Source organism: Tigriopus californicus, chromosome 8, assembly GCF_007210705.1.
Source record: "Tigriopus californicus strain San Diego chromosome 8, Tcal_SD_v2.1, whole genome shotgun sequence".
Taxonomy (NCBI): Eukaryota; Metazoa; Arthropoda; class Copepoda; order Harpacticoida; family Harpacticidae; genus Tigriopus; species Tigriopus californicus.
In genome coordinates this window covers 1,274,474-1,288,439 of record NC_081447.1, presented here as the reverse complement: position 1 = coordinate 1,288,439, position 13,966 = coordinate 1,274,474, and the positions used below count along the sequence as shown (strand labels likewise).

Below are 13,966 nucleotides of genomic sequence, written 5' to 3'. Positions count from 1 at the left end.
ATCCACAGTCAAATATCAAATGAGGTGGATGCACATGCATGCCATCACATGCAAGATAGCACAGCATTGTAGCGAGTGGCCTCTTTTTTGTGTTAGTGATCCTGTTCAAGGGAATCTAGGACACTCTTTGGACATGTCATTCTCTCGGCATATTCCACAAAATGAAAGAGCGAGAAAGAGATAATCTCCTCCCGTCGTTACCCTCGCGACCTTCTCGAGTTTGGAGCTAAATATCGAGACTTCTTTTTCTCAGGCCGATCTGCTCTACTACTACTATGCTCCTACATACAGTCCTACTGTACTGACCTTGACTCATATATCTCCTTTCCGCGTTGAAGCAAAGAAGAATGTCCTCGACTTTACTTACTTCTCGATGATCGTAATGGCAGTTGTGAGCGAACAAGGACGAAGAGCAGAGTAGCAGTATAAGGATTAGTAATCGTAGCAGAACACTTGCGCCAAGATTGTAGACGGGTGTCCTCGTTCTTTCTATTCTCCCTTTTCGGGACGCCCTAGGTCAATTGGACACTTCCAATTTTCAGTTGTACGAGAGAAGTTGTGACTAGTCAATGCGTGATCCTCAACACGAGTGTCTGTTCCTGTTTCCAGGGTTTGATCTGTTTGAATGGGGATATCATTCGCAAAGAAACCATCAACCAAATGCCACAGGGTAACGCCAAGTTTCTCATGGACTCGGTGTTCGATATCGCCCAAAGACTCAATCATTTCCGACTCTCAGACGCCGAGATTGGACTCTATTGCTCAGTGGTCATCATAACAGCAGGTAAGGTTCATGACAATGCTTAGGTGCAAGTCCCTTGGGAGGGCCTGTCACCCTCGGCTTGGCAAGCTCCCAACTAAGGCATTGGGCTTATTTGGTGTTACTGTCCTTTCCAGACCGACCTGGCCTTAGGAACCCGGAGCTAGTCCAAAAGATGCAAAGCAAGCTGAAGATGGTGCTGAACAAGATCTTATCCCCCCAACACGCAGATCAGCCTACCATCTTCTCGGAGTTGATGACCATGATCCACGATCTCCGTACCCTTAACACGCTTCACACGGAGAAGTTCCTTCAACAATGTAAAGTGAACAACGCCCACATAGCTACCGCCTCTCAGCAATGCACACGGAGCTACCTCCAGAGCACCCTGGAACGCAATTCCCGCTGGGAAGGGGTGGATCGCGAATCCACTGGCAACGCCAGTCCTCAGTCGTCAGACACCCATTCAAATACTAGCACCGAAGATCATAACTCGCGGCGAAGTCCCATCGGCTCAGTGTCAAGTAGTGAGTCGATCTGCGCCTCCGAGGTGTCTCGACTGACGGTTCATGACCTCCGTGTACACGGGAGCGTCCTCATGAACGCTTTGACGATTCCCTCACAGACCAGCTCTGCCGCTACAGTGACCGTCACGAGGAAGAGGACCAATCTGGAAGACCCCACTCACGGAGACCAAAGCCATCACGTCTCGGGAGTTCATCCTGCTTCCACCGGAGCCTCGGTGGCCACCATCTCCAAGTTCAAAGTACGAAAACTTGATTCTCCTAGTGACTCTGGAATTGATTCGCCTCGTGCTTGTCAAGGGTCATCCCACAGTACAAATACCAGCGTTTGCTCTAGTCCTCGCTCATCTTCTCTGGAGGAAGAGCAGGCCAGAAAAGAGGCCGTCGAGGACGCTTCTCGGGCCAATGGTAGTTCCAGCTATCAAGGCTCCAGTACAAGATCGCCAGGACGTGAGGAACAGCATCCTCTTTTGAAGCGGGCACTCCAGCAGCCTCCTCAACCCTATCATAACGTGCCGGTTGCCACCTTCCAGGACGAAGTATACAAACCGCACAAGAAATTCCGACGTCATTTCCCACCTTCGGATGATACTCCCAGTTCATCCACCCAGAGTGATCGTCGATCACCCATGGGGTCAACTCACTTAGGGAGTCTCTTGGCCACTCAGTTGTCTGATCCCCAACCCAGACACTCTCTTCTGGCCTCAACCCTGAGTAAGGGCGCCTCCATGGCCCAGGAGGAAAGCAAAAGAAACGAGCTTTTGGCCAACCTGATCCTCAATCCCACTAGCAGTACCTCGGTGACGGCGTCCATGAAATCCGGTCTCTTGATGTGCGCCCCCGCCAGAACGGATGGGTTGTCGCCGTCTCCCTCCTCCGTTGTCATGAGCAGCAATGGACGCCACATACCCGTACCCGTGGTCCCCACCCAGACAAGCTCCCTGCTCGCTGCCCTGACATCCAAGGGTGGCCCGGCCATGGACCTGGCCTCTACAGTAGTACCTTCATCCAAGATGTCTCAACTAGTTGCTGCCGCGGAAGTTGTGGAATCCAACCAACAACCTTTGAACCTCTCCACAAGGACACCTCCACCTCCTTCCACAACTCCAACCAGCAGCGGAGGACGAGTGACAGCCTCGTCCCAAATGGGTGCCCCGGCTGCACCTCATCACGATATTCCCACCGAAGCTTAAAGAATTCATTCTGAAGACAAACAAAACACACACACACACACAGACAGAACCATCGCCGGCACTGAAACCCCAGTTGTGATGTTCAAAAGAGGGTGACGGTCCAATTGGAGAGGAACACGTCAAAGGCGAAACCTGGTGATGAACCACGACTCGAGGCAACACAATCAACGCAGAGAGGATTGACGAAGCGTTCCTTGTAGACAGTTTCTGATATGAGTTGTAGTTGAGTACTCTGTTCCAATTGCCTCTTGATGTATCTCTCTCAAACCAGTAGTATTCTTCCACTCGTAATTCTCTCTGTAATTCCTTTCTCGATCATCATCCCCTTTGAAGATCCCTCTCAACATCCCCCCCCTCCCCCGAAAGACCATAACCACGTTATTATCCGAGTAAGCTTGATTCCCACCCTTTTCTTCGGATTCCCATCAAGTCCTGGACAAGAAATCATGCCATAGCGATATGTGAGAATGATGAGCGGCCAGAGAGTGCGTTGTTTGAATGTAAATATATTTTTAAAGGAGCTCTTGATGAAGATGATGATTGCAATGACGAACAAGCTTAAGAAAACCTTGATGATGAAAATAGTAGCACGACAGTCCATATCTACCCCACAACCATCATTATTTTCATTATCATTACCACTACTACTATTCTATTATTATTGCAACAACAACAACAGCAACAACTCGATACCGAATATTATCATTAGTTCCATTCGTTCTCAATCCAGTCAGAAGTACGGAAATTCGTCAAGATTTCTTTCAACGCGCGGAATTTGGTGCAATACTACTACTACTACTAAACTACATTACTAAAAAAGCAAAGCAAAGCCCTCGATCTTTTCATCGATCAAGTTGAGGCACTTCATTCGTAATTGAAAAACCATAATTCTTTCAAGTCAGAAAACCATCCTTTCTGGGTTTTCTTTTGGTTTGTCCCCCATCCTTTGTTTGGTTTGAAGAGGCGCCCGCGGACCCTTTCGATTCATCTCAAGATTTGTGATACTTTCTTTCCATCCTTCGGATCGATATTTATTGGGCATGGAAAATTGGCCCAATACTTTCTTTTGTTCTTGACCTCAGACTCACACAAAAAACAAAGCATATTTCCATCATCCAGAATCCGTGATACACAATTCAAACCCTATTCAATCCAAGGAGAAGCAAGTAAAAAAGAACGACCAAAATTTAACCCCACGCAAATCTGAACTCTAATTTTTGGGAAAGAGAGCTCAAAATTTGATCGCCCAGCCATTTGATTCACTTTTGAAGAGGTGGCGATTTAGACCTCTATATTTTTCCTTTACAAATTCCTTGTGATGACAGAAAAATCGTCCAAATAAAAACTGAGAGAGAAAACAGGCAACTATTTTTAACAATCCTCTCACTCAGACCCCAATTGAACACGTTTGGCTTCCCTTTCCTCTTCCCTTCAATGTTAAAACATTGTATTTCCCATCATCCCCTAACCGGTGTTGTCTCTTGCTTTCGAATGGGACCTGACGATTGTTTCAGAGGAAATATATCTCACTGGTTTCAAACTGAATGAACAAAGGCTTGAGCACATGTTTCCTCTGCTGGATAGGAGTTTTAATTTCAATTGAGCAAAACCAATTCCCCTCAAAGTCTCCATACCACCCACATCCCCACAACAATCCTCAAAACACGATATTTTATGCCAAATTGTTTCATCATTTTTGGAAATACAAAGATCGTATGCTTGTAAGTATTTTGTAAGCTTGAGAATTTATTGAACAATTTAATAAATGTTAAAAAACCATATGGACCCTTGAGTTTTTCGTCAAATGCAGCTCTCCTGTTCAACGTGGTGGAAAGAGCAATAACAAAAAGCCTTCAAGTCTTTCAGAAAGGACTCAAGTCCTAACCATGATTGATTACCGGGTTTTTTTCATTGGCTTTTATCCGGAAACGGGCCTAAGTGCGTCAGAATTTACCCGCTAAAATGCGAGCCCGTTAAAGATGATTGGATTAGTCTGATTTACGAGGGGTGTGTCACCTAAACCGGTACTCAGTTCATATATTATATGATAATTAAGATATTGAAAAATGGTCATGAGGCATTAAAAGATCTTTTTGAATGGCAACATTTTTATCTTTTCAAAAAGAAACCAAAAACCAGCTGATTTCCTGTAAATTTGAAGTTTCTTTAGTGTATTCAGCCTACCCCTTATAAAAGTACCCCGAAATAAAAGGGAAGATCAACATGCAACAATAAAATATTTTGCAAAATCGGGCAAAACTTCGACGGAATGCTTCAAATTTTTACAAGAGGCCTATGGATAAGCTGCACTTTCACTTAATCGGGGTTTTCTATGGTATCGCAAATTTCATCTGTTTGGGTCTCAAAATGAGCTGAAATTGGCCAAACAGGTGGTGTTAAGACAGCCCTCAAAGAATGGCCTCTTGTTTGTATTTGAGAGTTGGCTTAAAACATGTAGTACGTGCATTTAAATTCGAGGTGATTGTGTCAAAAAATCATGAAAATAAAGTTTGCTCTATCTTGTGCATATCAAGAGCTATTCCTGGAGTACCGGTATAAGTGACATAGCCCTCGCAGTTAAGCAAATTAGGTTCAAAATAGGTAGGCTTGAATCCTCTAACGAACTCGAGTCTTTTGCGGGGGCTCCATTTCGAACTCGACGAGTTCGGCAGAAAGTTGGGATAATAAAGGACGCGCCTCAGCACTAATCTAGAGCCATTTTTTGGAACTAAGATTATAACTTGAGGACTGCTTTGATTGTTGTGGGCATTTGTAGCATAAATGACCGTGAATTTCTCTCAGGGGAGTGTTTATTAGACATGATATTATAAACATAATCCATTAAGGTGTCAATCTAGGGATTCAACACTGATTAAGAAAATGAAAAAAGCACATGTAGTAAATCGGGGTCCGAAACTATATAACCTCTTGCCGTCGGACTTGAGGCGAGTCTTTGTTACATCTGATCCTGCCTTATAATGTAAAAATCATCTAAATAAGTATTTGTGCAAAATCTCTGAACAACAAAATGTAACAAGGCACTGAATGGAATGAAATTCCGCTCAATGACCTTTGGGTCGAAATCAATAGACACTCCACTATTAGATGATGAAGGCAAGGGCATTCAGCAGGTCTCATCCATGAAGGATTTAGGTGCAGTCCTCCAAGATAATGGAAAGTTCGATGAGCATATCCAGTTGAAAGTTGGTGAAGCTTTTCAAATGTGTGGTTGGATGTATCGCACGTTTAAGTCCAGAAATAGTATCACGATGGTAACTCTGAACAAGTCGATTGTTCAGGCGCATCTTGAACATGCCTCTCACATTTGGGCTCCAATGAGTTCAGCAGGGTTGCAAAAGGTCGAGCAGGTCCAAAGATCTCGTATTAGGAGAGATTAAACCAGTTGGGATTGTACAGTGTTCAGAGAAGGTACGAAAGGTATCTGATACTGTACGTCTTCAAAAGCATCCATGAGCTTTGTCCAAACCCAGGATTTAGGGTCAATTAGAATTCGAGGCTTACTGTGCATTTTGAGAGCACCTTCAAGCCCTCGAGAATCCAGGCTATGTTAAAACAATGAAGTCCAACTCTCTTCTTCTCGGGTCCTTCATTGTTCAATTTGCTGCCTTCAAATATTCGTAGGGCGTATATAGACGTTGATCCAGTAGCAGGATTTAAGTCAGACTTGGACAAGTTTTTGACTAAAATTCCCGATCAACCTTATATTCAAGGACTAGCCAGATCAGCCAACTCTAATTCGTTAGTCGATCAAATAATAGATATAAATAAAAACTAAGTAAAATAAATAAATTTCTCGTCTTGAACTGTTGGGATTCAATTCCCAGCAGCGGTAAGGAAGTCCACGAAAAAAAAACTATGTTCAAGGCCAATACCAGTTCGTTGGTAGACCAAGTGTTTCATTATTGTACCTGACCATTCTTCGTTAAATTTTGCTTTTAATCAATTAGACATGACATTTTTTTACATGGAATGACAATTTTTGTATCCGTAAAATCTTAGCTACAAAAAAAAAGGATTGTCTGGGTTGAAATTTTCTTACCAATACGCATATTTATATTCCAACTCGCGCAACCTCTGTGCTTAAAGGGTAGTTTAAATTCTCTTTTATAACGAAACTTAGCCGTTGAATCATACATTAGAAAAGGCACGAATAGATGTCCCCATACCTATTATCTCACAGAAAAATTCTTTCACTTTCCGTGATATATGACTCCATATTTTCAGGCTCATTAATGTCAACATATTGGCGAATAATGCCAAAACAAATTGCTACTCAATAGGCAAATAAAGTTCCACGACACGGCGTACATAGAAATGAAAGGGCTTGACACAAATATTCAATACCTTCTTGAAAATTATGTAGGAAGTGTTTATGAAAACTATGCAATCCATGATCTATTTTTTACCAAGAGACGGGTGTGAAAAAGTGAAAAATCTGCAGCTGGACCTATATCATGCTTCGCATTATGCCTCCAAAAAAAAGAATGGGCAGAAAGTTATTTCTGGATTCTTTCGTCTTTGGATTTACATCATCTTTTGCATCTAACGAGATGCCTTTTTATTATTCAAATCGGTGTTTCACAGACGACACCCAAGGATTTGGGAGTATGCATGATTTGAACTAACGAATGGCATTTCTCTGTCCGGGTGAGACCCCCCAAGACTTTGAGGTCGTTGCTCGTCGCTTTGGAAATCCACAGATCATAACTTGGTTTCGTTCCACTTGTCCTCGAGCCCTCGAAATAAAGAATGTTTATCTGGCGCTCTTATCTGGTGTAAATCAAGGTTAATTTTCTATCTGAGAAGACAAAACAAAATTTCCTCAAGCATGAAGTTATGCAATCCTACAGCTAGGCCCCCATAACACTGAAAGAGAGTGTATGATTGATGTCATTTACGTAAGTAAGAGATTTAGAATAACGATCACTCATTTCTCGTTCCAGGCTACTTCTGAAAAGAAAAATCTTTGCTTTTTGACTAAGTTGTTCCGAGTGTTTCATTGGAGGAACGGATTAACTGTCATAAAAAGAGCTAGCTATATAAATGTTCTACTAATCTTTCAAGTGTTAAATCATTCAAGTGGAACTGTTTGAAAGTAAAACCATAGTCCATATTTATTGATATAAAATATAATTGATATGAAAATCCAGTCCAAAATTATAATACAAGAACCAAAAATTTGATTCGAAGCTCATCAGAGCATCTAGTCCTATAGGAATATCCTGAATGATGAGGAATGAATCCCAAACAAAGACCTAAGCATCGTAAGTGGAAGCCGAGATGTTTCCTCCGGTTCCAGTCCAGTTGGTGTGGACGAACTTTCCGGGGCTGGCGAGCAACTCGTAAGTGTGAGCCCCGAAGTAATCCCTTTGGGCTTGGATCAAGTTGGCGGGCAGACGCTCGGATCGGTAGCCGTCATAATAAGCCAAGGCAGTCGAGAAGCAAGGGGTGGGGATTCCCATTTCTACGGCAGTAGACACGACCTTCCTCCATCCCTTCTGGCAATTGTGGATGGCATCCCGGAAAAAGTCGTCGAGGAGCAGGTTCTCCAATTGCGGGTTTTTGTCGTAGGCGCTCTTGATGTTACCCAAGAACACGGAGCGGATAATGCACCCGCCACGCCACATCAGGGCAATGCCACCATAGTTCAGCTTCCAGTCCTCTTCTTTGGCGGCTTCCCGCAACAACATAAACCCTTGGGCGTAGGAGATGATTTTGGAAGCATAAAGGGCCTGTCGAATTTGATCAATGAAGGCCTTCTTATCACCGTCGAATTTGGGAGCATCCGGGCCTTCTAGGGACTTGCTGGCGAGGGTGCGCTCATCCTTGATGGATGAGAGGCATCTGGCGAACACGGATTCGCCAATCAAGGTGACCGGCATACCATACTGAAGGGCTGATATGGCGGTCCACTTGCCCGTCCCCTTCTGTCCGGCCGAATCGCGGATCTTCTCGACCAGTGGCTGTCCGTCTTTGTCTTTATAGGCCAAGATGTTGGCAGAAATCTCGACCAGAAAAGAGTCCAACTCGCCCTTGTTCCATTCGTTCAACACCTCGCTCATCTCGTCGTGGTTCATCCCAAGAACGTCCTTCATAATGTTGTAGGCTTCACAGATGAGTTGCATGTCTCCGTACTCGATTCCATTGTGCACCATCTTGACAAAGTGTCCGGATCCGCCCTCACCCACCCAATCACAGCAAGGTTCTCCATTGGACTTGGCGCAAATGGATTGGAAAATATCCTTGACATGAGGCCAGGCTTCAGGATTGCCTCCAGGCATCATGGAAGGTCCATACCGAGCACCTTCCTCGCCTCCAGATACTCCGGATCCGACGAAGAGAATACCCTTTTCAGACAGTTCCTTGACACGCCGAATGGTGTCGAGATATTCGGAATTGCCTCCATCAATGATGATATCTCCCTTTTCCAAAAACGGCACCACTTGCTTAATGAAGGCGTCCACGGGATCACCAGCTTTCACCAGCATCATGACTCGTCTGGGCTTCTTCAGTTTACCCACCATGTCTTCGACGGAGGTGGCTCCCACGACCTTGGTACCCTTGGCCCCGGTCTCCAGAAACTCCTTGACCTTCTCCTGAGTGCGGTTGTAGGCACATACTACGAATCCATGATCATTCATGTTCAAGATGATGTTCTGTCCCATGACGGCTAGGCCGATGAGGGCGATATCAGCCACGGGTTCTTGAGGAGCCATCTTCAACTTGTCCCTGGGAGATGATGAGGTACTACTGAAGCAAATTCCCACTGGAAAATGAACGAAAATCAAAGTGTGACTCAAATGTAAAGCTCATGAAGGTAGGGAGTACGTCAGTTGAAAAAATACACACGCCAAGGCACTCCTGTTCAGTCTCGAGAACAATCTCTCAAGTCTCTACAGCATTGTCGCTCTCGCGAACGCCATTCAAGAAGCAAGCAGGCAAGCATGCAATCGCACATGCAGCTGATTCGTATCCTTTAAAAAGGAGCAGGAAATTCCAAGATCAAAAAAGCGAAACAGGAAAGGCGTATTTGACGGGAAGGCAAATAAACGAGTTAGTAGCGAGTGTGGGCATGGTAAATATTGGATCCACATGGGTCTCATTGGCAGTTGGTATTCAACAAAATGTTTTAAAGTTGCCTAACTTGTTAATCCACTCGGACTTACTTGAATAGTTCAGAAGAGGAAACAACTGAAGTTGGCTTTGCTATATTCAACAGTGTTCGTGCGTGTAGTGCTACCCCAAAAAATCAATACTATCCCAAGTATCCCATGAACTAATACCTGGATGGAGATAGTACGTATGTGGGATCGTGTAGTTTACCCTGGTCAAGGTTGACAGGACTTGAGGGCATTCAAATTAAAGGTTGCCTCGAACCCGTTTCGATTTATGGTCTCCTGTCTCCTCTTGGAGTTTAATTCTTTCATAAATCCTATCTTGTGCCCGTTCTTGTGTAAAAGACATGCCCGATTTAGGGCTCAAGGCCCAACCCTGATATGACCAGGATCTAAGGGTCAGGATGGCAGCTCGTCGGGGGAAAACTGGATAGCATTATTTGCCATTGCTTGCTGGAGGTTAGAACAGCGTCAAAGATAATATTGTCCAATAGAGATGCCTCCCTGCTGAGACGATTTGAGATCTGCCAATCAACTCCAATTAATTGTTCAACCATCACCATGAGGAGGCAAACGAGCAAAACTGCAAAGTCATTAGCATTATACAAGCCCGGTTGAGGTGTACATTACGCGAGTTAATCACGATAACAGCGGTAATCAATCATTCAAACTCGGACCATGTTCGCTCTGAAAGAGCTGGAAGTGTTAGGCCCATTCCTTTGAGGAGCGAAAGGCCCATTCATTTCCTAGGATGAGTTGGAATCTTTGGATCTCTAACAATGAAGTGCGAGATTGTACAGGGTGAGGTGTTATGAGGAAACAGGAAAATAGTGATTACCATCATTCCCTTAACCGTCGCGATTAACGTTAATGGCTTGGTCCATAAAAATGGGAAACTATCTCTCGATCAAAGGGAAGACTACCGAAAGGAATCAAGCCAAACCGCGATCCACGTTGCGTTCTGCTATTGTACGTAGAACAAAGCCAGATGGGCCATTCGTCATGAATTGACAGTGTCCATCACCAGTCAAAACGACATGGATGACCACCAAACCTTGATCGTCAATTCATTTCCAAATGGTTAAGTCGTGCTTGGTAGTACACTCACCTTGGCCGAGGAGCAATATAGCAATTGTATGAAATAGTGGTTAGAGACAGACGCACAAAAAGGCAAGGGTGTAAGCGATGGACTAGAAGTTAGTTCAGATGGACGTATTAACCCGTCTTCATACACTAGATGAATGATGCCAGTGCGAATTTCTAACCTGGTTTTGGTGATAGATAAGAAGAAATGGGGGATTTTTTTTGGAGACCAATGCACCTACTTATCCGGTCTTGAGCGCCAATTGCCAATCGTCACCAGAACACCACGTTCGAGAGCACTGGAACTGATTCTTTTGACTTTGGGAAGAAATCCAAGCACGCCAATCTGTTGATCGCACACGGACCGACTAAAGCCAGGCCACAAATTCCCGAACTTCCAAGGGGGGTTTCAGAACTCGATCAAGGGGAAAATGGAGCCTGCACCGTGGAAACCAGAGGGCAGAGGGGTGGGTCCCGTGATAGTCGTCGCTTGGATTGGCGCATTGTATCTCCCTACCTACAAACCACCACCCTCATACGCCAAGTCGTTCGTCCAGTATCTAGGGTAGGTGAAAAGCCAGCCTTCTCACATCAACATGAACTCCATCCAGCATCACCGAATCTACTTCATCGTCAGGGTTCAGTCGCTGGATGGGGCTTCAAACGCCGCCAAGGCGAAGGTCGCTGACGCATGGCTGGCGTTTGTGCGTCACTGAATGAGTTTGGTATGGTAGAACCATCGGTGAACAACCTACAGTACTCTTACAAGACTGGCATCATGGAGCTGAGGGGAGACTCGTACTTGAGGAGCTATTCCGCCGTTTCATGCAAGATTGCCTCTTAAGATAGAACCTCGCCGAGCGAAGCATACACTGTAGGTACGTGTATGCCCGGCTCTGATTGCTAGATCGAGGATTCGTTCCAGCCCTAGTTTCGAACACCACCGAAGACATTGACGGGCATGATTTGACACAGAGGCGATGAAAGAGGCTCGTACTGTCATCGATCGAGCTCCTTTTATCATTGCCTCATATTTGACATTTCCCGAGCTGTCTAGCCTCATTTTTATCCGACCCTAGTTGAGAAGAGGTGGGCGTGGATGAGAAATTGACTTGGACAGTACAAACGTAAGAAAAGATCTTGGCACCGATCTATCTTCATGAGCGCCAGGAAGCCAAGTTGAACTTTAAAACAAAACCCACGTGTACTCTCAAACGGTTCCCAAAGCAGTTCTGCACCCATCATGACCAGCCAGATGTAAAGTGTTTTCTAAATAACTCTTGAGTTATTCGAATGGGTTTCTCACCCAAAGATTTTTTTTCAATCAATTCTTGCAAGTCATTGGGAAGTAGTATATCCGAAATCACTAGACTAATTCATTTCCCCCCTTCACGAAGCTAGCCATGAAATATTGTGCTCGAGGCAATCTTGGATATCTCCGCAAAATGTGACACACTGAGCTCGACGAATCTCTTGAATAGCACTTCGATGTGCACAGAAAATTAATCTCGATTCATTCCCGTTTCCTGGCGACCTTGGAATTTTAAGACTCAATTGAGTTCAAGTCTCAAGTCCTCCCACTGACTGTGAAGACAGTAAGAAACTCTTCTGAAAATGGGATGGAAGTTCGGAGAAAAGGTATAATCATCCAAGCCCTCTCTGGAGTAATCAGTGGCAACAGTTGTTTGGTATCTGTTCGGCTACCTTCAGAAACCAAGGACAATGAATGATTGTTTGATGATAGTAACTACTAGTCGGGAAGTGTTCAGACTAGGCACGTTGGCGATCATAAATGTGGTTCAAAAACTCCGATGCAGACTGGATGGAGGTCATTGAGAGCGATAGATCTCTGAGGACTCGGTACATTTGGGTACCAATAAGGCTAGCCGACACTAAATTGAAAACGAAGGCGTTGAAGTTTTCCTGGGATTTCAAAGCCAATGGGTGTGGTTCCGGCACTGTTTTATTCTTGTCACTTTTACGACCAGCCCCATAACCCTCTGGTCAGTTGTTTTTTTTTCGTGCTCTAACTCAGATAATATCGGAAAGATTCCCTCAAGAGATTATTTTCACTTGGGGCCAATCTAACCAGTGTAGATCTCGTTGGAAGTGAGAAAACAAAGCAGTTTTTGCTGTATCACAATGTTTCTTGTTATCGTTATATAATCATAGCATTTTGATTGCAGAGCTACAAATGCACCTCAAAAGTGCAATAGCATTTTTTTACTAAAACATTTATTTCCCTATCCTTTTCAAAAGAGACCCAAAAATGTTGATTCGTCAAAGGTGACTTGGAAAAGTAAAATTATGACTCGTTCTTGGAACAGGCAAAGACTCGTCTCGAGAAGGAATTTCGGTTCGAAGCTTGAAGATATCGTTTCAAGTATGGGCACATAAGAGGGTCCCTAAATATTCATTCGTGACCCCCTTTGATTGACCACGGAAGAATTTGAATTTGAAACTTTCTCCATTAGACCTCATTCCTTTTAGTTTATACCACCCTTAAGGTATACCAAATTCAAATTCGGTTACTTTGGTCATTTTACAATCTACATACAATTCTTGTTGGTCAGAAATATTTTGAAGCCAACAATAAACAATTCAAACCACCAGGAACAACAGTGAGGGTACACAATGAATGAGCCCAACATGATAATCCGGATAAATAACATCAGGAAAATATTTCTACAAAATGAGAAGCTTTATCCACCTAAAACAAACAAGGAAAACCGTCCACTTTCCTTTTATTGTATTTTTGTTTTACCTCGAGGTCTATCCTAATGTAAAGAGCGTGGCGTTTCGCTCGAACCAAATCGATAATGATGATCATGATGGTTTAGTCGGGGACTCATTTAGGGTAAAAGTAAATATGATTCATTGACAGAATTATGATTAAGAAAAAAAATTGAGATCGCTCTTGATTCCTTAGGGGCTTGCTTTTTTAAAAGATGTATCAACCATACATAGATTGACCTTTAAGATTATGACAGTAATATATGAAATGAATCACCAACAGTTTTTCTAATCCAGGTCAAACTAATAAGGGCTATTCCACTCGGAATCATCCTCGATATTTTCCCTTGAATGAAGTTCTTCACGGACGATTATCCAGGTGGTGCTTCAAGATCATCTGATTCCTTGTTTATGCTTACCTCATTGGATATTGGCGGTCTTGACCTCATTTCGGCCCTCCGTCAAATTTCATCACCATCATGCACGGACAAAGGGGTTGGTCAGTCTGGCCAAGGGCACTATAGCTCTCTTAAGAGT

The 13,966-nt window shown here is 43.9% G+C and overlaps 2 protein-coding genes across 3 annotated transcripts in view; one reads left to right on the top strand and one right to left on the bottom strand.

Annotated features, from left to right (window-relative positions):
- Positions 1–4,256, top strand: part of LOC131885172 (nuclear hormone receptor E75-like) — a 32,868-nt gene extending 28,612 nt beyond the window's left edge. For both annotated transcript variants that reach the window (XM_059233117.1, XM_059233118.1), the window contains exons 6-7: positions 610–784; positions 898–4,256. In XM_059233117.1, coding sequence (XP_059089100.1) covers positions 610–784; positions 898–2,477 — 1,755 coding nt within the window. In that variant the 3' untranslated portion in view covers positions 2,478–4,256. The remainder of the gene's footprint in view (positions 1–609; positions 785–897) is intronic.
- Positions 4,257–7,586: 3,330 nt separating this feature from the next.
- On the bottom strand, positions 7,587–10,954 carry LOC131885175 (6-phosphogluconate dehydrogenase, decarboxylating-like). The gene is made up of 2 exons (XM_059233120.1): positions 10,939–10,954; positions 7,587–9,264 (listed from the first exon to the last, which is right to left on the bottom strand). Coding segments are annotated over exons 1-2 (1,512 nt in total). The 5' UTR covers positions 10,940–10,954; the 3' UTR covers positions 7,587–7,753.
- Positions 10,955–13,966: the final 3,012 nt, after the last annotated feature.